The following is a 23628-nucleotide window of genomic DNA, read 5'->3' on the forward strand; positions in this document are numbered from 1 at the left end:
TGGAAGTTCTTCACATCGTGAACCGGATTTCTATATCGGGCCTACTCCTGGGAAGGCCTCCAGCAAAGATGGTCATCCTCATCAAGAGAATTTGCTTTTGTGAAATTCAAAGGTAACAAAATGGACAACGGGTGAGTCATTTGAATCTCTTGTGTAACAAGTTTCTACATGCATGTAATACTGTTCTATTGCTTGGTATTATATATACCAATACTGTAGTGGATTCTGAGCTTACCGAACACGGCTGTGTTATAACCTACAATAAGGTTAGGTATGTCTCAGATTTTCAGCAGTTATGGCCCAATTTTATTCAACTAACGGGCATTGCAAAAAGCAAGAGGACTCATCGCTTGTATAACGCTCTCGGCATAATGTCATGCGATGTAAACGGAGTTTACTAAATAAATCGGTTTTCACCGAGTTTATTGTATTATTGTTTATTGTATTATCCATTAATATACTACCTTCGTTTAAATACGATAAATTCGTTAGGAGCGTATCCTGAGCGAGTTATCAAATATATAAAAAATTCTGTTCTCCTCATATATATCAGGGAAGCGGATTATTTAATAGTTGCCAGTTGTCAAAACCAGATGGCGTTGCCTGTCACTCTGACGTGACACCGATCGATGACAATTAGAAATGGGATCGGAACAAGCTCCGGTTCCAACCACCTTATTCTGCGACATATATAAGTCTGTCTATTTTTTTGTAATAGGATAATTACTAACGTTGTTGAAATGTTATAATCGCTGGGAGCGTATCCTAAGCGAGTTAACGAATAACAATGGATAAATCTGCGTGGAACTTTCTTTTGGCTTCTTTTGACAATTGCAGGCGAATACTCGGAAGAATTAGACACAAGGATTCGAAGACAATTTCAAAGCCTCCTGGCAGGAAAAGTGTTTCAAACACGGAATATCGGAGGTTCATTTTCTCAATCCCGGAGGAGTGAGGATAAAAGAATTGTGGATTTGCTGCTTATTCATGGTTACTGCCATCGCTGTGAACGTCATAACATTTAGCAATGGGCTCCAGAGTATTTAGCAATCACGGGATCTTCTGTATGGCCTCTTCGGCAAAAGTTCTAGCCAGTCACCTTATATTAGTTGCCTTAAGAGGGACTCGGGCTATTACTTGACATAAGGTATGTCCAACTATTTTAAAGTGCATTTATCCGTACATTAGAATTTAAAAAAGCTCGGTACTATTTCTGCTCTCAATTGTACGGGAGGGGGGCAGTTATAAGGAGGCTGCCTCTGAGCGTATCGGAGGCAGTGGCTGATGGTTTGGGCTCCGTAGGCCCTTCCCGGTTTAATCGCGGGAATGCATCTAGCCATTTACCTCCATGCCACTAATAATCCTTTTCCAAGATTATTTGAAGCAGTTAGACCTTCGTCAACCGTACATGCATCAAAAATTGAGAAGCATGCGTTGAGTATGAAACTCTAGCACGTTTAATTATACATTAGCAATTGTCAAGTATCAGTGCATACCGGATATCGGAAGTATGGAGTGAGAACCCGCCGACGGGTAACACAAGCCCAGAACTTAGTACAAGGGTGTTGCATGATTGTTAATAATTTTATTTAAATGTAACCGTATCTTCCTGTATACATGGTGTTAAGAAATACGGAGGCTGCCTATGGGTATATCGGAAACGGGTGTAGATGGTTTGGGGGCTCTGAAAACTCTTTTTGACTTAATAATGAGCATTCTCCATATCGTCTCTGGCTTTATCCAATAAGAATTTTCAAGCGGTTCGAGAAAGCAAGGATAGAAAATAGCTCGACTCACGTTCTACAACTGATAAAGCAAACCAATAGGATATGGATGGTTGAGTAATGGATAAAAAGAAGCAATGTGTGAAAACTAAATTAAAAAACTGACTAAAATAGCGGGTTCAAGTATTATAAAAAGGAGTGCACATCCCCGCGAGTGCCGCGGCAAAAGTATTTTATAGCTGACGTACTATATAATAGATACCGTACATCCCTGTGGTGCATTCGAGTAGCCATCAGAATTGAAGCTGATGTAGTGGAAGAAATCTATAATCCATCTAGAAGAAAAGAATCCAGCTAGAAAATGCGACGGCGACTGATGTTAGTATTTGGAAAAAGAAGTAAAATTTGCATCTAGCAAGAGTAAGAAGCAAGAGAAGGAGGAAAAGAAGGCAGCTAAATAATTCAGAAGGCAAATCAAGACTAAAATTAAAGTCGCCAGTTGAGCGGCTTATTACTGAAGTTGTCAGATATGACAAAATATGAAATGCGAGAATTACAGACGACAACCTTTTATTACTAAGTTGTTGGATACGACAAAGTATGAAACACAATAATATTGCAAAAAGACTATCAAGAAGTTTCATTCGTTTTTTGTAACTTTGGTTCTAAAGCTGGGGAAAGCTAATGAAAATAATCGTCTTCATGGGACATGAGGGCTGTGTAAAGGTAGTTACATAATATATACCTTGGCGATATCCACGTGCGTAACGTAGATATTCCGCCGCATATTGCCATGAGTTTTGCATAAACTGAACCTGGCTAGCGAGGTGTACACGTAGTCACAACTCCAATATGGCGGAGAGCATGTTCGATGTCTACGACATCATTAAGTCCGGGGAAGTCGGACGTTTAAATTGAGTGCATCTGTATTTAAATCGTATATTTTGACACTGTGAAGTTGCTCCTAAAAGCGAATTTCAGAGAGTGAACTATTGTAGTTCTAAAATACAGCTAAGAAGCGATAATTGAAATATTATAAAATGGATACCTTTATATGTAAATGTATAGTAGTATCAATTACTTATAACTTTATTACACTTCGAAGAATGATATAATTATTAGTCGGCCTGAATTTTGTTGAAAAACTAATGAGCTCATAAACTCACATTTTCTAACGCATCGTATATCAAGTACAGTTTGCTTTAAGACTGTACCTAAGTAGCAGATAGGACATTCATATCATGAATTGTCGGTCTGGTTGCGGATCGGGTAAGCATTCATTGATGCTTTTGTGAAGTTGTAATACTCAAAGTATGTGATAATGAAATCAAGTCTTAAATTTTACAAATGCGTTCAAAGGTTTGACCAGTATAAGAATATATTATTGGACTAAGTACATAATATTTTATAGAGCATTCTATTAAATACTCTAGTGTTATAAATTTGTTGTACTAATGGCATCAATTACAAGGTAATAACTTGGGTAACTACTTCATCATCATCATCATCAGCCTGTCCTCGTCCACTGCTGGACGTGGGCCTCTCCAATGGCGCGCCGCTGGGCTCTATCTTCGGCTCTCTGCATCCGGCCGTTGCCGCCACCTTGCGGGCATCGTCACCCCATCTAGCGGGAAGACGGTCTTTAATTACGCTTGCCAAGGCGTGGTGTCCACTCTAGAACGCGTCTACTTACTATAAATTTATTATAGTTGTTAAAAAAGGAATCTACGACCCGCTGTCTGAGCCGGAGATTTTTTCCAATAGACCGGACGACATTTTCATTGTCATTTCGATCCTGCTCGTACTTCTAACATCATATTTCGTTTAGAAATATTTTGGTGAAACAGGTGACCTGTTGAAAATTACGCTCTAGAGACGGTGGTGTCATCCTAAGAAAAATGTTTTTCTAGGTTCTACATTAAGAAACTAGCTAGACCACCGGAAACAGGCTACAAAAGGTAACAATTTTGTTGTGTAACTTAGAGGTGAGGCTACGCAAGGGCTTCATTAATAATAATGAATACTTATATAAACAGGTTATTAAATTATTATCAAAAGAAGTGAGTACGTCTAGCTTTATTATTTAGACGGTTATGCGAGCTTCCTTTCCTACTCATGCTTATCAGCGAGTTGCGGATCATCTTTTAAAATTTGTTTGTATGCAAATTATAAGTAAATCTAATAATTGAAGTTAGATTATTTTGGCTCAGCTTCCGGCAGAGCGATTATTAATTGAATTAAAAAATTAAGCAATTAACAATTTGCTTATAAATAAAACAATGTTACTCATGTTTTTTGTGGTTTAACCAGGAGTTATAAACACGTCTCTCACAGATGCTGTGCATCGTCACATCCCAAATAATAGTACAAGTTTTACATAACAATAAAACTTGTATTATTGTGGAGAGACGATGCACAGCATCATTTTAAGGCTCCTGGTGAGAATCTGCTATGAGGTAAGAAGCGTAGTGTCGCCTATTATACGTTCCGGCGCCCTACCACCTGAGACCACGTGACTTCCGGCGATCGCTGATTGGTCGAAGACAGCAACCGGAAGTGAAAATCATTGGATAATCAAAGGGAAGTATACAGCGCCCTCTCACAGATGCTGTGCATCGTCTCTCCACAATAATACAAGTTTTATTGTTATGTAAAACTTGTACTATTTATAGATCATATATTTATATAAACTTACCATCAGTTTCAACTTTCGCCTTATCCCGCTGACTGTCCGACAAACTCCTTTGCCTCTGACCCGTTTTCAATTCCTCATCTACCAACTCTTTTTGACCATCTCTTCCATTTTCGTCTACCATTTTGAAAATTTCGTCAACCGACGAAGTTTTCCTTTTACTGGTACTTTCTAATTCACACTGACAAAACTGACTTAGATCAATACCCGCTGTGACCGAATCAGAATTGTGTCTATTATGCCTTTTCCTGTGTTCGTAGTTCTTATCATCCATATTTAAGCTCATATCTATTTTCCTACACAAATCATCATCTGATACGCCGCCGTTTTCTATTTTATCCGAATCCGATATCCTTAATCTATTAGCTATTTGCAAAGCTCGAAAATTCGACAGTGATATCTTTTGTTTTTTACACGTTTCACAGTAAACAATGCCTGAATCGTTGTTTTGGTTAGAACAATGCCTATAGTAGCTCAATATATCACCATTTGAGTTGCAAGCGTCGCAAGAACACTTTGCCACTGATCTTTGTAGATCACTAAGCGTGTTATTCTCTTTAGTCTCTGGTTTAGGACAGAGTCCACACTCACAATTTGTATTTCTTAACTGTGTATCCGTTATTTCTGCATCTTGTTGATCCGCGAAAAGCATATCGTCTTTTCTAGATAACGGATCGTCTATCGAAATAGAAGAAGCTCCAATAGGCGATTGGAAGTTCGAAGCCAAGCTTTGGTAGACATTGGTAGTCGAATTATTTAGGAAGTTCTGCTTTAATTGTATACATTGGGACAAATGTTGGTCATGAATTGAAAGACTAGAATTCGTCGCTTGTGACATATTCGCTGTTTCAGCCGTTAGAGGTAGTGTTGCCCTGTTGGTATGAATATTACTAATTTAGTAGGATTTAGTAGTTTTGTTGTAGGATTTAGTAGAAAGCTGGGTAATGCAGTGTTATCGTGAAAGCTTGGGGTCTGTGCTGTTAGACACAAATTGGAATGGATTATTTTTAAATATAATTCGGTTATTCACTGGTTAAGATAACAAGTGGTGCTCGTGGGACTTAAATATGTGAGAATCAAAATTATGAATGGTTCAAATTTAATTTTTATTTTCTTTATACGAATTTTAGGTGACTACGAGTATTTTTTTATTATAAAACTTATGAAATAAAACTAAATTACACAAATAACGTATAAATCATAAACATGCGATACATGTAACAGCTAGGAATTTTGATATGGGTTCTAAATACTCCATATTACGTAATAACGACCAATATGTAAGCGTTCTATATAGCAACGCTACAAAAACAAAGAATAGAGTTTAGAATAATAAACTTACATATTTTAAATACTATTTTTGTAACAAAATTAAACATTATATGACTATATAATTATAAAGCCCTAGATTACATTATATACTTAAACTATAAGCATGTTTATAGATATTTTGAGCAAGTACTAAAAAATATAAGACAATATTTTATCACAATTACTCAATATCAATATTACTACAAAAAAAATAACGAAACGAACTAAAAGACACCGAATATAAAAAAATATCAATTTCACTAACTAACGTTGATTACGTTATAAAAAATAGTTTGCAAAATATTTTAAAATAAATACTTCAAATTGTCCAACAAAATTCAATGTTAATTTAGACACTACGTTTTCCGAGAACAGAGTGTCTTGACACTAGGTTCTCTGTCTTATATAACTTTTTTTTACCGTTAAGAAAAACCTCATAAAATACGAAGAAACACAGAAATAAGTTTATTATTCCAAAATCTACAGAAAAATAGTGATTACACAAACATGCACGTGTTGTGTGTTTACCTTAGCATTAATTCTTCATCAATATATTGTAAGAGGCTCCTAAAACAAGAGAAACGTACAGACGTACACACCAATATGGTTCTTATGTTTAGTATATATGGTCCAAAGTTGTATGATTATTTATCATTTTCATATTCAGCTTTTTTGTTATTTCAAATAACTTTTAAAAATACGAGACGATCACAAGTTCCACTTTCAGGTTAGGAAAATTCATATCTATTCAAGTAATTAGTAAAAACATTATGAATTAATTGATATTATTAATACTAACGTTAGACCATATTCTAAGTGTCTCCTATTGAGTGAATATTTATAATCTGTGTATTGTGTTTATAGATCTAACTATAATATCCGACCACACCGCTAACTAATGTACACCAGTTGGATTTTCCGTTAAAGGAGTATTACTACTTATAAATGTAAGTATTTTGTCGAAATTAACGGGAAAAAACACAAACTAACAGATCAGAGTGTATAAAAAATACATATTTCATAAAAATATGTGTATATCACAACATAAAGCCTCAATTAAGTATATTTATTTTCACTAAATATATAACAATCTATGTATTTTAAATATATACAAAATAATTGTTGGTCCTTTTTGTATGTATCACAATGACTGTATGAATGAAGCCTTTGTTAAAATTTCACATAATCCCATGCAAAAAACACGACATTTTGACATAATATATATTTAAAAAAATAATGTTTCTAAGCATATTACGTATGTGCTTGAAACACCTTCACACACTGCATTTTTATCGCCATTCTTGCTAAAAAGCCTTTGAAATAACTGCAAATGTTTTATTAAAATAAAATACTTTTAATGAGTTTTAGTTATTTTATTACAAAAAAAAACCGAAAATTATTAACAACTAGTGTTAGTAACAAGAGACAATTGCATTTATTTCCAAAAAGCTGTACATTGAGAAAAAGACCAAGACCTAATCATCTAATTAAAAAAACCTTCACACAGTAATAAAAAAAGAAGTCGCCAAACCTTTGAAAAGAAAACTCAAAAAAATTTGAGAAAATAAGAAAGAAAATTTAGAAAAAAAACTACCTCAAACTCATTCTTAATATATCGTCACCAGTGACGACCCGACACCACTTGCTATAATAGAAAATACATAGAAATAAATACGAAAGTAATACTTATGATAAAAAAAAAAAAACGAAAGAGATAAAATAATATGTAAATAAACATATTATATCTGTATTAGCATAAAAAAAAAACAAAAAACTAAATTCACATAACAAAAAAGCTACAAATAAACATAATAAAATTGGTCTTATCAATAAAAAAAAGCTACATAATTTACCACAGATTAGAAAACAGTACATAATTTTCTTTTATATAAAAAAGACTACAGCCTAAAAAAATCAAGTACAATTGTAGATTAAAAATAATTTAAAACCTTATGCTTTTTATTAACAAGAGCATATAATAACAGACTAAAAATAACTTAAATCTTATTTTTTTATTAACAAGACCACAAAGTAAAAAAACTTAAGTTTTACCACTGACCACCATAGATAAAAAATACATATATATCTTCTGTATAAAAATTACTTACTTTTCGCTAGTAGGCATACTGTCCGTGGAACATTCTTGTGATAACGGATTATGTTTGGGACAACTCATGAGTGACGCGACACTCCAGTCTTCGCTTGATTGTCTATGATATGCTGAAAATTTAGTTTTGTTTATGAGAACTTTTTCATTGATAGGTTTATGCTGTATCTATCTATCTAACACATATGACGATATGCCCCAGTTAGTAACTAAAATTAACGAGTGCATACAAAATTGTGGAACTCAACAGCGCACTGTATCTAATAAAAATAAAAAAAATAAACAGCATGTATCAAACTTACCGTTACGTTTAACAGTATCGCCATCACATCTATTAACTTCTGCGCTAAAATTAATAACTTTAGGTATCGATAAATCGTCCTCGGCGTCCAAGTCTATTATAGGTGAGTCATCGTATAATCCTGATCGTCTGTTGGCTTCGATTTGGTCTTCTGGCGTTAGCCTGTTCGAACATGGAATTTTATTTTTTTACTTTATCTCTGTATCTCGCTTATAGGAGGGGGTAGACAGAGGGATCCTAGAGGTGAGACACTCCGTTCCCTATGCACCACTGAATTGTTGAAGTTTTGTTTGTTGAATGGCGGAACTCAGCACCAAGCTTTGCCTCGTTACCAGAGCGAGGAAATGTAAATATCAAATACATCAATTTCCCGAATGGGAATCGTAGCGACTTGTCACGTTTACAGTCGCAAAGCTTATAATTCTACGCCACGACTGGCCTCAGTTGTGTTGTTAATAATAATAAATACCTCAAAGAATGTTCTAAATGAGGGTCCATCAAAGATCTAGGTCTGGCGTCTCGTCGTCCGCGTGTCTGTCTGGATGCTATACGCTGCGGTACATTTGATAGTGCCTGGAAAATGTACAATATTTTTTTAAATTCAAGCTGTATCCCGCACATTGGATAGGCAGATGGAACCTGCGTAACTACTGTTAAGATACTCTATTCCCATTACGACACTATCGTTCGCCCCTTTCCGCCAAATTCTGGATTCAAAGGCTGTTGAGTGGCGGAACGCTAGGCCTCGTTAACACGACTGTTGTGCCCATGCACAACGATGCCCTTATTCTTCGTAATTATTAAATTGTTTTATTAGGATTCTTTAGAAAAGAGAAGGTAACTATAGATTGCAAAGACTATAAAAGCAATAAAATTACGCCAATCACGGCTATTGGTAACCGACCTTATGAGAAAGAAACTTGTAACAAATATTGTTATTAAATCAGACATTACTACATGCAATTACGTAGAATCTCTGTCCGAATAGTTTACAAAAATAGATACTATCTGTGATCTTATTTATTTATTTTTTCAAAATGTTTACATAAATAGTAGCCTATTATGAGTTGTTCAGATGTATAAGCTACTACTACTTTATTACTGCAAAGGAAAGTGGAACATACATCTGTCCTCACAATTTTTCACATTTATAATAATAGTAGGACTTACCCCATCATCATCCAATTCTTGACTGTTACAATGACTCGGTGGATTGGAATATTTCTGTAGCAACTCTATCGCAAGGCGTTTACTCATGTCTTGTTGGAAGAACGCGTGCTGGAAAATAGAAGCAAAAAGTATTTAAACCAATGAAAAAATCAAAGTTTAGGCTCTCATTTTTTACTTGGTACTTCAATTTTGCTATATTATATGCTATTTTGTTATATTATGTCGTAGGGTAGAACTGTCTAATGGATTGATTTTTCACTTTCCTCAGCGATCAGAAGACCAAGAGAAAGTGGGACCATCCATATAAATGCAAAAAGTTCAGCTCATTTGTTTCAAAAAGTAATCACAACAAAAAAATGTATGTAAATTTACTTAGATTAAGATTATTTTTCGATTTTGTTATATTAACTTATTATTCTTCATTAAAAAATATATTAATCTTTGACAATATATACAATCCATTTTCTATCCTGATGTTCCATCTACTCATCCATATTTTCCTACTTACAAAATAAAACATCTTCAACAATAAAACAACTTACTTGCAACAATTTTTCAGCTGTAGGTCGTTTCTTAGGATTTTTTGTCAACGCTAGTTTAAGGAACGCGTGAAATAATTGCGACCAACGCTCCCTTTCCTTGAGGGTAGGGGGTTTGAATCCCGATTTGGACATTAGGAATAATACTCTCATAGGGTGTAGTTCAAACATTGGTGGTTGTAATTCTGCTAATTCTGGAAATTTTCATTATATTTTTATTATATTCTTATTTACATATAATTTTATGAAAGATATTCCATCATAAATTGATAACTGGACTATATACAATTTCAATAGTAGAAGATAACCATTTATGAAAAATGTAATAAATATATAAATTAATTATAATAAAATTAATTAAAATTAGAAAGAAATTAGGGAACAGAATTGTCTTAATGAGAAGGGAGTGTCTTAACACTAGGTTCCCAGGTTCCTTCAAAAGATATCTTACCTATAGCAGTAATACCACACGCCCATATATCGCATAGCTGATTGTAACCACCTTTCCTTTCAACTGCCGCTACCTAAAAATATATTTTAATTTCAAATATAACCATTCTCTCGGATGGAGATGTTTAGTGCTTTTTTAGAATTTTAACGTAGCGGAATTAAAATATATTACGTGCAGGGAAATAGAAATAATACTCTACAAAGTGTAACTTTTTTGTTGTTATTATATATAACAATTGTAATTCACCAACTATATACACCAATTAATTATATTCATAAAATATAATATATCAATAGAAAACGACATCTCAAGATCTTGAGATCAGATTATAATTTTTTTTTTATATTGAATAGGCTTGCGTTTGACCGCATCAAGTCTGGTGATACCTTAAAAATCACTTTGACCAAAAAGTAAGGTCAGGGTAAGGGTCGCTATTAAGTAATATATTTACCTCAGGAGCCATCCAATATGGTGTCCCAATAAAACTTTTCCTTTTATTAATCGTCGCCGTTATTTGCGCTGATACACCAAAATCCGCTAATTTCACATCCCCACAGTCGGTTAACAGAATATTGGCGCCTTTTATATCTCTGGAATTAGAAAAATTTCATAATAGATGAAAGATAACTGTAAGTTTTATTTGGACCATACACAAAAAAATGCCTATATATTAAATTATACATTAAATTTGATAAATATTCATTATCATTTTTAAATATAAAAAAATAACAATCTAATTATTACAAAAAACCTGCTCCATTACTAAAAATACTATACAATATCTTACCTATGCATCTTCCCCATACTATGCAAATATGACAAGCCCATGAGAGTCTCTTTACACATATACGCTATCTGCAATTCCGTTAACGGACCCGTTACGTGATAGATATCCTGTAAATAAAATGAAAAAAAAAAATATACTAAAATAGTGATTAAAAAGTTTTGCGACTGATGAGCTAGTGACGTAACATTTTTCTCTATTTAAGATGGCAGATCAAAATCATAACTGACTGGCTTAAATCTCTTGTGAAAGTTTGTCTCTTGCCAACAATTCCGTATTTTTTTTTGCATTTAATTTTTTTTTTAAAAAGTGCAATAAAGATCATCATCATATTAAGATGTATAATACTTAGTGTTACTTTAGTGTACTTCGCAAGAAAGGAACACATAAGTTAAATAAAATAGACAATTTAACCACCTGCAAACTCCCACCCCCGCAATATTCCATGGAAATCCACAGTTTATCCCTCCTGAGGTAAGATCCATAATATGCGACAATATTAGGGTGCCTACAGTCTTTCATCATCAGGATCTCTTGTTGAATGATAGCAAAGTCATCACCCGGCTCGAGCTTGATCACCTTGATGGCAGCAAGTTCACCGTTGCCGTTGAGTCGTTTTGCCTGCAAAATAGGAAAGAAAATCATTAGTTATAAACGAATGATTAGTTATGATTTTATTAGCTTCGCGCTGTGTATCACAAATAGCAGGGAACCTGGGAACCTAATGTTAACACTCTGTTCTTATTAGAACTTTCGTTCTTCAATTCGTCATTTAAATTTTGAAACATTCCATGTTTAAAAGGGTATCTGAAGGCCGCGATTTGTCTTGATTAATAACCTAATTGCAACACTCAGAAATACAAATTAGCGTTTAACTGACATTCAATTCAAATAAGGTCCATAAGTATATCAAAGATCAAACAAAACATAAAGTGATTACTCTAAAATTCACCGCTGCGAGTCTAAAATTGTCGTAAACGTCGTTAATGCGAGTAAGCCGGCTCCAATGCAAAAGGCACACATTAGTCAGATATGCACCTCTTTAATAGTCTCCGTTTCAGTACGTATATTTTTGTAGTGAAAAATGTATGGGTAAATTTAGCCATATATCTATGCATGTATGGTAAATAAAATTTACTGGTGCATTGCAGCATCTTGATTATTTTATTAGTAATCTGTGAAGAATTCCACTTTTCAGATCCTGGCTCCATTATCAAACCAGCTCGATAAAAAACATATTATTTTATCGTTCCCTCTGCGTGAAGCATTATCTTTAAAAAAAATAAATCAGCTTCACACTGTATCCCGCACATCGGGTAGGCAGAGTGAAACATAGTGTTAACATAGTGTTAACCTCAGTTTTACATATTTCACCGAATTCTGAAGGCATTGAATGTAATGCAGGATAGTTGCCAGCTAATATAATAAATTGTACCATTGAATTTGAAAAGAGCAACTGTTGAGTTTTTTGCCGGCTCTTCTCAGAACAGAACTGCCTTCCGAACCGGTGGTAGCTTTTTGCTTATATGTTCATTCGACGATTCAAAGGTGCTTATAACAGTCTATTTGAATGAAGAATATTTTGAATTTGAATTTCGTATTGAGTGGCTGAACCCAACGCCGCGCTTTGTCTCGACACCAGAGCGAAGAAATGAAAATATTCATTTTAATAAATATTTCATTTCCTCGAGTGAGGATCGAACCCACAACACGTCGCTTTTACAGTCACACACTTGTTCCCCTGCGCCACGTCCGGTCTCTAGCATTATCTTTTTATCCCAGAAATAAGATATCACATAAAAGATAACATATCTTAGATACCATCAGTTCAGCATTACTCATCAGATGTCATTAATATCGCGACACAACATCTACCATAAATGTGTTTGTAATTTTCCTAATCTCGTCATTTTCCTCGTTACATAGCTTGACCTTTGCAATCGTCAAGGACTTGTCTGAGATGGGGTTAGTTAGGTTACTTGATTACTTTGTAAGGTTATAGTATTTTTTGTTTGTCGTTCTTCGCGATACATAGGTGGTTATAGTTTTAAATATAAAAATTATTCCTATTGGCACTCTGGTAAAGAGGCAAAGTTCGGCGTTGAGTTCCGCCACTCAACACTCAATGCCGGAAGTTTTAATGGGAACGGACTGTTTTAACACTAGATTCCGAGTCACTGTCCATCCTGCTATATGCGAGATACACGTGAGTGGTTTTAGATCTGATGACAAAAATGTATTACAATGGTAACCAGTACCTATGAGTATTTTATCGTATTTCTTTACTTCGTACCCGCTATGTATCTCAGATACAGTAGGGTAGGCAGAGGGAGTACTAAAACATACTTTATACAATACTTGTGAAATATTTTTTGAATTGTTTCTTTTATTAAAAATAATAATAATAAGATAATCAATGTTATTTATTTATTTATTCTCTGAATATAATTAAATATTCCTTATCTGCACCCTACAAATAATATAATACTGTGCAAATAAAGAATAATATTTAATAATATTCTATTCCACTCAACTGTAACTGAAACACAATACAGGCCTTTGATCTGCTTCGCTTTGATTGTTAATAAACCATAAGAAAAATAAAGAGACAAAATTGATAAAAGACGATACGTGCTAGAATATTTTTAATATAAGATTTTTTTTGCTTTGTTCTCAGCGTCTATACTCCGTACAACACAGATGGGCAAATGTAAAAATAATGCTAATTACAATGATATCATCAAGTTATTAGACAGACATATTACTACGCAGTTGATAAGATATGCAATCATTCATAAATAGCGGTAATAAGTTCAATTCGTATATAAAAAACAGTTTTTTGCTTCATAGCGCAAACAGCAGGGTGGACAGAGTGACCCTAGTGTCAAATCCTCCATTCTCTGCTTTTCATCCTAATTCGAGACATTGCGCGTTGAATGGCGAAACACAACGCCCTTGCAAATAAACAAAATAGCATAATTCATTTATCCCAGTGGGAATGGAATTCATAAACCTTACTGCCAGGTTCTGTCGATGGCTCTTTTGATAAGAGCGAGGAAATAGAAATTTTTCAATCCCTGATTCGGATTCGGGAGAATGAACTGGTATCCACAACCGTCGCGTATACTGTGTGGATGCGCGACGACAGCCTAAAACTGTCTATAGATATTTTTTGTAATATAATATATGTATAGTGTTAAAAATAATGTATGATAATAAAATCTTTAAAATAATCTTCCTAAATCAAAAAATATTTTACAAATGTATTTAATAGTTATAAATGTAGATGATCTAACTCTATATACATAGAATGTGCTCGTGATCTTGAAGCCAGATTTGCATTCTACAAATTCTACTGTAACTTTTTACACGTAATACGGGAAAAAGCGGGAGCTCCTTAAAAAATATATGTTAATAACAATAGACATAATAACAAATCTTTCCCTGTATAAGCCAAAACTTATGCATATTCATATTGAAAGTCGCATAGATAACGGTATCAAGACGTCGCGTCGGGCCTACGCCGAATTTAATTAATGAAAGCTGTGTCCACGACCTCGGGTGTAGCAGACGAGTTTTACGAATATTTTATTGATTAAACGACATGGACCGGCAAAATGCAGAATTTAAGCTTAGCTTGTTGAAAGGGAAAAAAAATATATGTCTGTTTGTCTGTGTGTCAGTGTTAGCTGGGACATTAGAGGGGAATCTTGAAAGGGATCCCTTAAGCTGAAAACTTATATTTGGGTCGCAATCCTCGGAAACTGTTCTGATTTCCTTGCCCTGTAACACAATGGGCACCATTACTATGGAGTCTCAGTACTAAACAGTTTTTTTATTCTTTGTATAATTCTAGATGTAATACTGTTCAAATACTGTATTTTCGGTCCACGCAAACATAGTTGCAGGCGACAACTAGTAAATGTATAAAATATTATTAAATCAAAATGTGAAAGTTGACATGTATCGAATGAAGCACCTGTTACATTAATGCTTATTAAGATTCATATAAATAATGTTACAATAATCTTACATGCAGATACGACCTTGTAGTATGGAAATACTTATAATAATTGCGATAGCGGTAACAGGTTTAAATTTGGTATGAAGAATATTCGTATATTTGTTTTTTTATAGCTTTAAGCTTTATCCCTAGCGGGGTTGCTAGCGAGAAACGGAGCGCCAAACTCAATTTTTGCATAATTTGGTTATTAAATGTGGAATTTACCCTAATAGACCCATCGATATCGATAGTGTAAATAAATGTTTATTTTTGTACGTAACAACTATCGCGGCAAAGTAAAAAGAAGCGTTATGCGTTAAATCAACGTTGTGCTTTGTCTACCAGAGCGGGACTTTGAAACCACAGCCGTCGAGTTTACAGTCAAACGCTTTACCACTGCGCCACGGAGGCTTTTAATCTATATATATAAAATCGAAAGGTCACTCACTCATCACGAAATCTCAGAAACTACAAGTGCTGGGAATCTCATATTTTGCATAGGAGTTACTTATAGGACGTAGGTGCTCGCTAAGACGGGAATTTGCAATATTCGACTTCTAAGGGGTTGTTTTTGGGGTTGAAAGTTTGTATGAAACTTCGTTACTACAAATGCTAGGAGTCTCAAATTTTGCATAGACGTCACTAGGACGTAGTCATGGAGACAGAAATTAATAATAACATAGTTCACGCGGGTGCAACCGCGAGCGGGCCGCTAGTAATATTATAAAAATAACAATGAGAAAATGTCTGCAAATCCTAAGATTTATTAAAATCAAAATAATATTATTTCACGTAGAGATTCGTTGGAACACATCGTTGACCACGCGACGTTTATTTTATATGGGAATTTACACCTTATTCTTTTGAGAAAAGGTAGAAAATAGCTTAATTTCCAATGACGTGGTCAAACCACGTAAAGATTAAAATTAAAAGCTAAAGTGGTTATTGTTAATTGAGCGTGTTAGCTCAAAAGGTCTTGAAGTCTAGAAATGAAACAAAGGAATATATCATGCGAAGGAAATATTTCTCATATTTTTAGTAATTAACGTTTAATATTAGTCACTATGGTGACATTTTAGAAATTGCTTACAAATAAGTAATAATATATTTTTCAAATTGTAAATATATTTTAGGGGTTTTTTTCGAACATGAGGTTAATGCTGTTAGCCCCGTTGGCCTTTACAGCGACAACGGGTGGGTAGGGAAGAGGATACTCTGTCCCTGAAAAAAGTGCCCCCGGGTCTCGAATCTCAGCTTGCGGCCATCGGTCGGACTAGGCATGTGTAAAAAATAAATGCAATACAAACTAAAACAATAACCAACTCAACAACCATACCTCGCATATTGGGCGGTGCGTGGAGAACTGAGTGTCTTAATCGTGAACTAGATTCCCTTTTCCTAACCTAATATATACGGGACACGACGTAAAGCTTTAATATGTAAGCATAACTTTGTGAAAATACTTAAAGAGTGACAGTTCTGCCTACAGATACAGCATGAAGTTAATTAAAAATAAAATTGTAATAAGATCGAACCCCCTAAGCTCTACCCTCCCTAACTTACCGTGTCGTCTCTAACGTGTACACGTTCATTGTCTCAATGATCCCTCGCGGCGGTAACGGAAGGGACAAGTGGTGAATCAGTTATTGTCATGTTTTGCTATATGTCACCACGATTTTAGTGATATATTGCAAATTTATATTAAGATATATATATTTTTTTTTTAACTCCACGCTGTATTGCGCACATAGTACGGAAGGCAAAGGGAACCTGGGAATCTAGTGTAAAGGCACCTCGTTTCCATTTCCTATTATCCGCCGAATTGTAGAGGCATGAAAAAGTGGCCGCTTTTCTAACTGAACTTAGAAGGTCAAAAATTATAATAGAGTGTAGGCACTAAGATAAGATTTCTTGACATTCCTACATAAACAACAAATATATACCTACTTTTTTAATTTTTAATTTCATGGGGACGTAAAATAAAAAATAACCGCAAAAAAAGTTACGGGCGACAACGAGTAAATGCACAAATAAATATTTAACATCAATCATTTATTCACCCATTTCGTGGTAACCCTACCAATAGAGAGGTCGTTGCCTCCCTCCCTTATTTGCCGGTGTCTTTGACACTTGTCATTTTCATATTTGATTGGATAATGGATAACGTTTGCGAAAACATTGTAGGTACATTCAATCATCTTTAGTATAGGTTTTTCAAATTAATATAAAATAAATTATAAGCAAAAAATCATTTTTAGAAAAAGCTTTTATTTAAACGCTTTAAAAAAGAGAAAATAAAATTTGTCTTTTAAATTTTAACTATCAACTCATAACCTCATTGTACACAATTTATATGAGCTTGTCGCGTTAATCAATATTTAATTAAATTGAAACTTAGCAGATTTTACATAATTAAATTAGCACTAGTTTAGTTACACAAGTAAATCGCGCGACAAGCTTTTATGATCATATAAATTGTGTACAATGAGGTTATGAGTTGATAGTTAAAATTTAAAAGACAAATTTTATTTTCTCTTTTTTAAAGCGTTTAAATAAAAGCTTTTTCTAAAAATGATTTTTTGCTTATAATTTATTTTTTACTTTTTAGTTACCACTGGCTAGGTTTCTCACACTAGAGACATGTACCACGATTCTGCTTCTATGGTTAGGAATGCTGTTGGCGACACTAGACCCTTCCCGATTACAGTGGGGGTTCACCAGGGCTTGACTCTTAGTCCGTTCTTATTCAATGTAGTGCAGCCTCCATGGCTGATGATGTATGCTGACGACATAGCACTCATTGACGAGAACCGACTGACGCTGGAGCGTAAAGTGCACCTCTGGAAGGGTACGCCTGAGAACGGCGGTCTTAAACTGAATGTGTCGAAGACCGAGTACATGGCCTGCGGGAGCCCGGACTCGAGCACGATCCTTATAGGTCCTGAGCCAGCCGTTAAGTCAGAAAAGTTCAGGTACCTTGGATCCGTTATGCACGAGTCTGGAGGCATCGATCACGATGTCCATGGCGGGATAAGTGCTGCCTGGGCCAAATGGCGGGAGGTCACTGGTGTGGTCTGTGACCGAAGAAGACCGCCAAGCTCAAGGGACTGATATACAAGAGCATCATACGACCGGTTCTTTTATACGGCAGCGAATGTTGGCCAGCACTATCTCGGCACACTCAGGAGCTTCACGTCACGGAAATGAAGATACTGAGATGGATGTGCGGCGTAATGCGGTCTGACCGCATACACAACACATTCGTTCGAGGTAGTCTTGGGGTCCGTGACGTAGCGGATAAGCTCCAAGAGCGCCGCCTGAGATTGTTTGGCCACGTTACGCGCCGGTCTAAGAACTAAGTCGGATGCAAGTGCCTTGCTATATCAGTTCCTGGAGTGAGACCTCCTGGACGTCCAAGGAAGCGCTGGTTGGATGTCGTGATGCCGGATATGAGAGCCAATGATCTAACCACTGAGGACGCTAAAGACCGCGCAAAGTGGAGTAGGTTGAGTAGGAAGGCAGACCCTGGCAATAGCCGGGATTAATGCCAGGAGGAAGAAGGTTTCTCACACTAGATGTCATATTATTTTTCTAATTATTCTCGGCAAGCCCTTTCATTTGATACCCGTATTGCAGATGTGCATAAATAATAACTATTCCGCCATCTTAGATGTTCCGCCATATTGGATTTAGAAAAATGTCACATTTTTCGAGTTACTCTCAACGAGCCTTTTCAATAGATATTCAAATTGTAGAAGTAGACTAAAATTACCTATTCGGCTATCTTGGAAGGTCCGCCATATTGGATTTAGAATGACGTTAGATTATTTTACGAGTTGCTCTCAATGAGCGCTTTAATTTGATATCCATATTGCAGAATTGCAAAAATAATAACTATTCGTTCATCTTGGATGGTCCCCCATATTGGATTTAGAATGACGTCACATTATATTCCAAGTTGCTCTCATGAAGCCCTTTCATTTGATACCCATATTATAGAAGTGCATTAAATATAACTATTCCGCCATCTTGGATGGTCCGCCTTATTAGATTTAGAATGACGTCACATCATTCTTCAAGTTGCTCTTAAGAAGCCCTTTCATTTGATACCCGTAATATACAAGTGCATCAAAAATAACTATTCTGTTACTTTGGATGGTTCGCCATATTGGATTCAGAATGACGTTACACTATTTTTCCAGTTACTCTCAACAAGCCCTTTCATTTGATACCCATATTATAGAATTTCATGAAATATAACTATTCCGCCATCCTGGATGGTCCGCCATATTGTATTTAGAATGAAGTCACAAACCTTATCGTGCATTGTCATCCAAACCAATCGTGTATACAAAATTTCAGCTCAATCCTACGAACATACCTTTCATTATATGAAAGCACAAAAAACTTGAATCGTGTCGATTCTATTGGATTTCAAGTGATGTCACATTATTTTTCTAATAGTTCTCGGCAAGATCTTTCATTTGATATCCATATTGCAGAAGTGAATAAATAATAACTATTCCGCCATCTTAGATGTTCCGCCATATTGGATTTAGTATAACGTCACATTATTTTTAGAGTTACGGTCAACGACCCATTTCATTTAATATCTATATTGTAGAAGTAGACCAAATAGATACTCGGCTATCTTCGATATCCTCCTTATGGGATTTAGAATGACATCACATTATTTTTCAAGTTGCTCTCAACGAGCTCTTTCATTTGATACCCATATTGTAGAAGTACATTAAAAATAACAATTCCGCCATCTTGCCTGGTCCGCCATATTACATTTAGAGTGACGTCACATATTTTATCGTGCATTGTCATCCAAAGTAAACGTGTATACAAAATTTCAGCTCAATCGGTTGACGATATCTATTTCAAAATTGAGCTCTAAGATTTCACCCGAACCCACATACATACATTGCAAGTTAAATAAAAGCTTTTAACATGTTTCACGCTTTAATAAGGCAGAGATTGCGTAGTGTCAAGTAACTCCGTTTTCCCTTTTAAGAAAACCGCAGGTAAGTTTGTACCTATCTGTAATACAACAGTAACTAAAGCAAATAATGAGTTATATATACAAAACAAAACCCCGACTGCATCTACTGAATTAGCAATATCCAGTAATACGAGTACTACTCGCGCCAAGAAGACAAATTCAACGCCGTATCATTTATCAGAACGGTAAACTGTTTTAACAGTTACAACTGTTACAGGAACAAAGGTACGGACGGACTCACCTATAAACGCCCTTAAACATAAGCCTTCTTTTGATATTCGCTGCAGTCAAGTAAATAGCTCCTAAGGAATTACAAATAGATACCTAACTGATATCAAACTAGTTAGGACGAGTACTATTGTAATAAGACAATTAATAAACACAATATATACATATGTTCATTTAAATACATTGATAAACAAACAGACAGCAATTACGAAGACAAGATGCCATTACTTCTCGTTAATGTATGATAAACTAAAAATAACTTTCATATTAACATTTACATTGACGTCTAACGTATTACAGGAATTGAATCAACTACCGCAGTTTCCCAGTTCGGATAGGTAACATCTAGGCTAAAATAGAATAGAAGATCTAAGAAAACAATAAATTTTATTATCTCAGACTTTGATGTATATACCTACATAGATTTGGGAATGTTTTTTTTTATTATAAGTAAATTATATGTAGGGCAGGTAGCGCAACGTTTGAGCGTAAACGCGACGGTTGTGAGTTCGATTTGTGAAACTCTTTGAAATAAATTATTTTCATTTTCTCTCTCCTATAACAAGACGTAACGAGGCCCTGATTCTCAGCATTTAACAGGCAATGTCTCGAAAGGAGTGGATTGCTCTCCAAGCTAAAGATAGTGACGTCAGCATACTACTAGTCGTCCTCAGAGATTTCCTTACAAGATGGAAATTCAAGTGCAATTTAAAAATAGTTTAAAAATTGAAAAACCCACTACCCATACTTGGAATTCCAATATTTGTATTTCTACAAATATTTAAATTCAAAGTATTATTAGAGTACGAAGTAGGTACTCATACTAAGTAATAATTAATGTTTCTTTTATATTATTAAAAATATTATTAAATTAAATTAATTATTAAAAATATTATTCATTATATAAATTTCAGTAAAATAATGGATGACTTTTGAAGATTACTATATTAAGAGTGTTGTAATAAAACAAGTCGTGCACTGAAAGCTGTAAAATGTTTATTACGCGACATTTACAATGAAAAGTTTAAAAGACAAAGGAAATATTTTATGACTATAATATTTGATTTCACAGAATCAATGGGTAATTTTAGTATATAATAGTGTATGATGTGTTATTTAATTTTCTTTTTAGCTTATTTCTTTATTTATTTATTTACACATTATTGTGCACAATTACACATTAAGAAAACGACAAAAATATAACAATTGACACACAAAAGGCGGTCTTATGGCTAGTATGCGATTTCTACCAGAAAACCTTTGGGTTAGGAAATCTGTGATAAAATAGAGTGGGTGGTGTAAATAAACTTGCATGTCATATGTAATGCTAATGTGTTAATGTGTGTGTATGCTTAATTGTGTATCTGACATATAGACGGGGTAGGCAGAGGGAACCTAGAGTCGAGACACTTACCGCTGTGATTAGTTTAATAGAGACTATTACACCGAGCGAAAACCGTACTAATAAACGTCGAGTTTACAGAGAGACGCTGTGCCAAATATTGCCTTTTTTAAATACTATGACCACGTTCAGTGTAATTCAGAGTACTGTACCGTCCCATGGTGTAGGATATAGGTTCATTCAGCCAGGCAATAATAATAAAGAAGATACGTCCGCCTCGCATGGTATCAAGAAGAGAAAAAAAATATTGTTATAAGCGAAAAAAATATAAATAATTTAGAAGTTCATTATCATTTTAGAGTATCACTATAACAGTGAAATCGTCATGGGTTCACGTTTAAATTGGCAAAAGTAAGGGAAAATCGCAAAATAAATAAAATACTAAATTCCACCATTCAATCAATTTCAGTATAAATGATTATAAAATGAATTCCAATATGGCATAACTTAGTTACGCACTAAGTACAGGCACGCCGGTTAACGTCCCCGCGAGGTCGGCCGCGAGCTGACAATGCGTGAAAGTGAACGTAGCACTTGTGGTACTCACCACATACGATCGGTATTGATTGAGAAAATTCTTAAAAAATTCAAATAGCTACAAGTAGGTGTTTTATTAAGAGTAGCTTCCAATTGTTTAATAAATACTTTTTAAATAAGCAGTTCCATATTTTTTCTGAATAAACCCCTGGATAGGTAGAAAAAAAAATGTCCTAAGACACTGCGTTCCCTGTTTACAGCTCGAATACAGAATTTAAATGCTAAGTGGCAGATATCAACGCCGCAAATTGTTTTCCCAACGCGGAAAAATGAAAAACACCATTCCCCTGAGTAGGGATTGAACCCACAACTATCATGATGACTGTCTCTAATTTAAACATTAATAATCCATATCTCAAATCGGACTTCCAAACACAACGGGTAAGACTGCTCTAACAAATGTATACCTTTATAATTTGTTCATTAAACATTACAACAATGAGCCGTCCGCCCATCGGCCCGCCTACATACTTACATCTGTGATTTGAACGACTGCTATAATATGGTTTTAATCTCATACTTAAATATAATTTCGTTTTTTTTGTTTCCCCGCTCTCAAAACCAAGCGCGGCGCTGATTTCCGCCACTCAACACGCAAAGCGACAAAATATGTTTTAATTGGAACGGGTGCTTTAACACTAGGCTCCCAGGTTCCCTCTGCCTACCGTACTATGATCGAGATACAGCGTGAAGCTAAAATTAACTAGAATTTATACTAGATCTATGGTATTTTGCTACTAACTTTGTTTTCCAGACAAGGGAAAATTTAAAGAGAACTAACATGGTCAATGACCATAAATGTATCCATATATAATGACCATATAACCCATCTTTTCGAATCTAACAAACATAAACACATGTTCATTTTTAAAAGCATTATATTAAATTAAATATAATTTACAATATATTCTTATAGTTTCGTTTTGTTTCTTGTAGTCCCACAACAAACATATGCAAGGCAGACACTACAAGTGTTCTTGTTATTACATTCTTCACGCTTACGTCATACTCGTATTGGAGATTTATTCTTTTTAATTTGTGAAAGTAGAATTTTGATATTCGTTTCTTTGTGACTTAATTAGACTTTATTCGAAGTTTTATTACTGTTGTAATGAAAAAGGAAGGTTCCCAGCAATCTAAATATATATTTTTTCCATGCTCATCTCAGACCTATATAGCATGGTAGGCGGAGGGAACCTAATGTTAAGACAGCCCGTTCTTCAATAAAATTTTCGACACATATCGAGCGTGCGCGCGAAAAAAATCTCCCGAGTGGGAATCATATATTTAAAAAAATGGTATACTTCACGTCACATCAGAATAAAGGCAGCCCTAGCCCTATTTCGCGGGCGTGTCCTCATTAAGGCTAGG

The 23628-nt window shown here is 34.9% G+C and overlaps 1 protein-coding gene across 3 annotated transcripts in view; it reads right to left on the reverse strand.

The window, feature by feature from the left end:
- hppy (MAP4K3-like protein hppy) overlaps window positions 1-23628 on the reverse strand; it is a 38132-nt gene that overhangs the window by 7832 nt on the left and 6672 nt on the right. Inside the window, exons 2-13 of one of the 3 annotated variants that reach the window (XM_085207252.1) lie at window positions 11497-11700; window positions 11083-11189; window positions 10747-10885; window positions 10296-10368; window positions 9848-10038; window positions 9306-9413; window positions 8605-8708; window positions 8137-8297; window positions 7836-7947; window positions 7322-7372; window positions 6256-6294; window positions 4420-5288 (exon numbers count right to left, since the gene is read on the reverse strand). In XM_085207252.1, the coding sequence (XP_085063378.1) occupies window positions 4420-5288; window positions 6256-6294; window positions 7322-7372; window positions 7836-7947; window positions 8137-8297; window positions 8605-8708; window positions 9306-9413; window positions 9848-10038; window positions 10296-10368; window positions 10747-10885; window positions 11083-11189; window positions 11497-11700 (2158 nt within the window). The remainder of the gene's footprint in view (window positions 1-4419; window positions 5289-6255; window positions 6295-7321; window positions 7373-7835; window positions 7948-8136; window positions 8298-8604; window positions 8709-9305; window positions 9414-9847; window positions 10039-10295; window positions 10369-10746; window positions 10886-11082; window positions 11190-11496; window positions 11701-23628) is intronic. The other 2 variants (XM_085207262.1, XM_085207269.1) reach the window with 2 other exon arrangements.

This window comes from Heliconius melpomene, chromosome 1, assembly GCF_056956725.1.
Source record: "Heliconius melpomene rosina isolate 202511_hmr_F chromosome 1, ASM5695672v1, whole genome shotgun sequence".
Lineage (NCBI taxonomy): Eukaryota > Metazoa > Arthropoda > Insecta > Lepidoptera > Nymphalidae > Heliconius > Heliconius melpomene.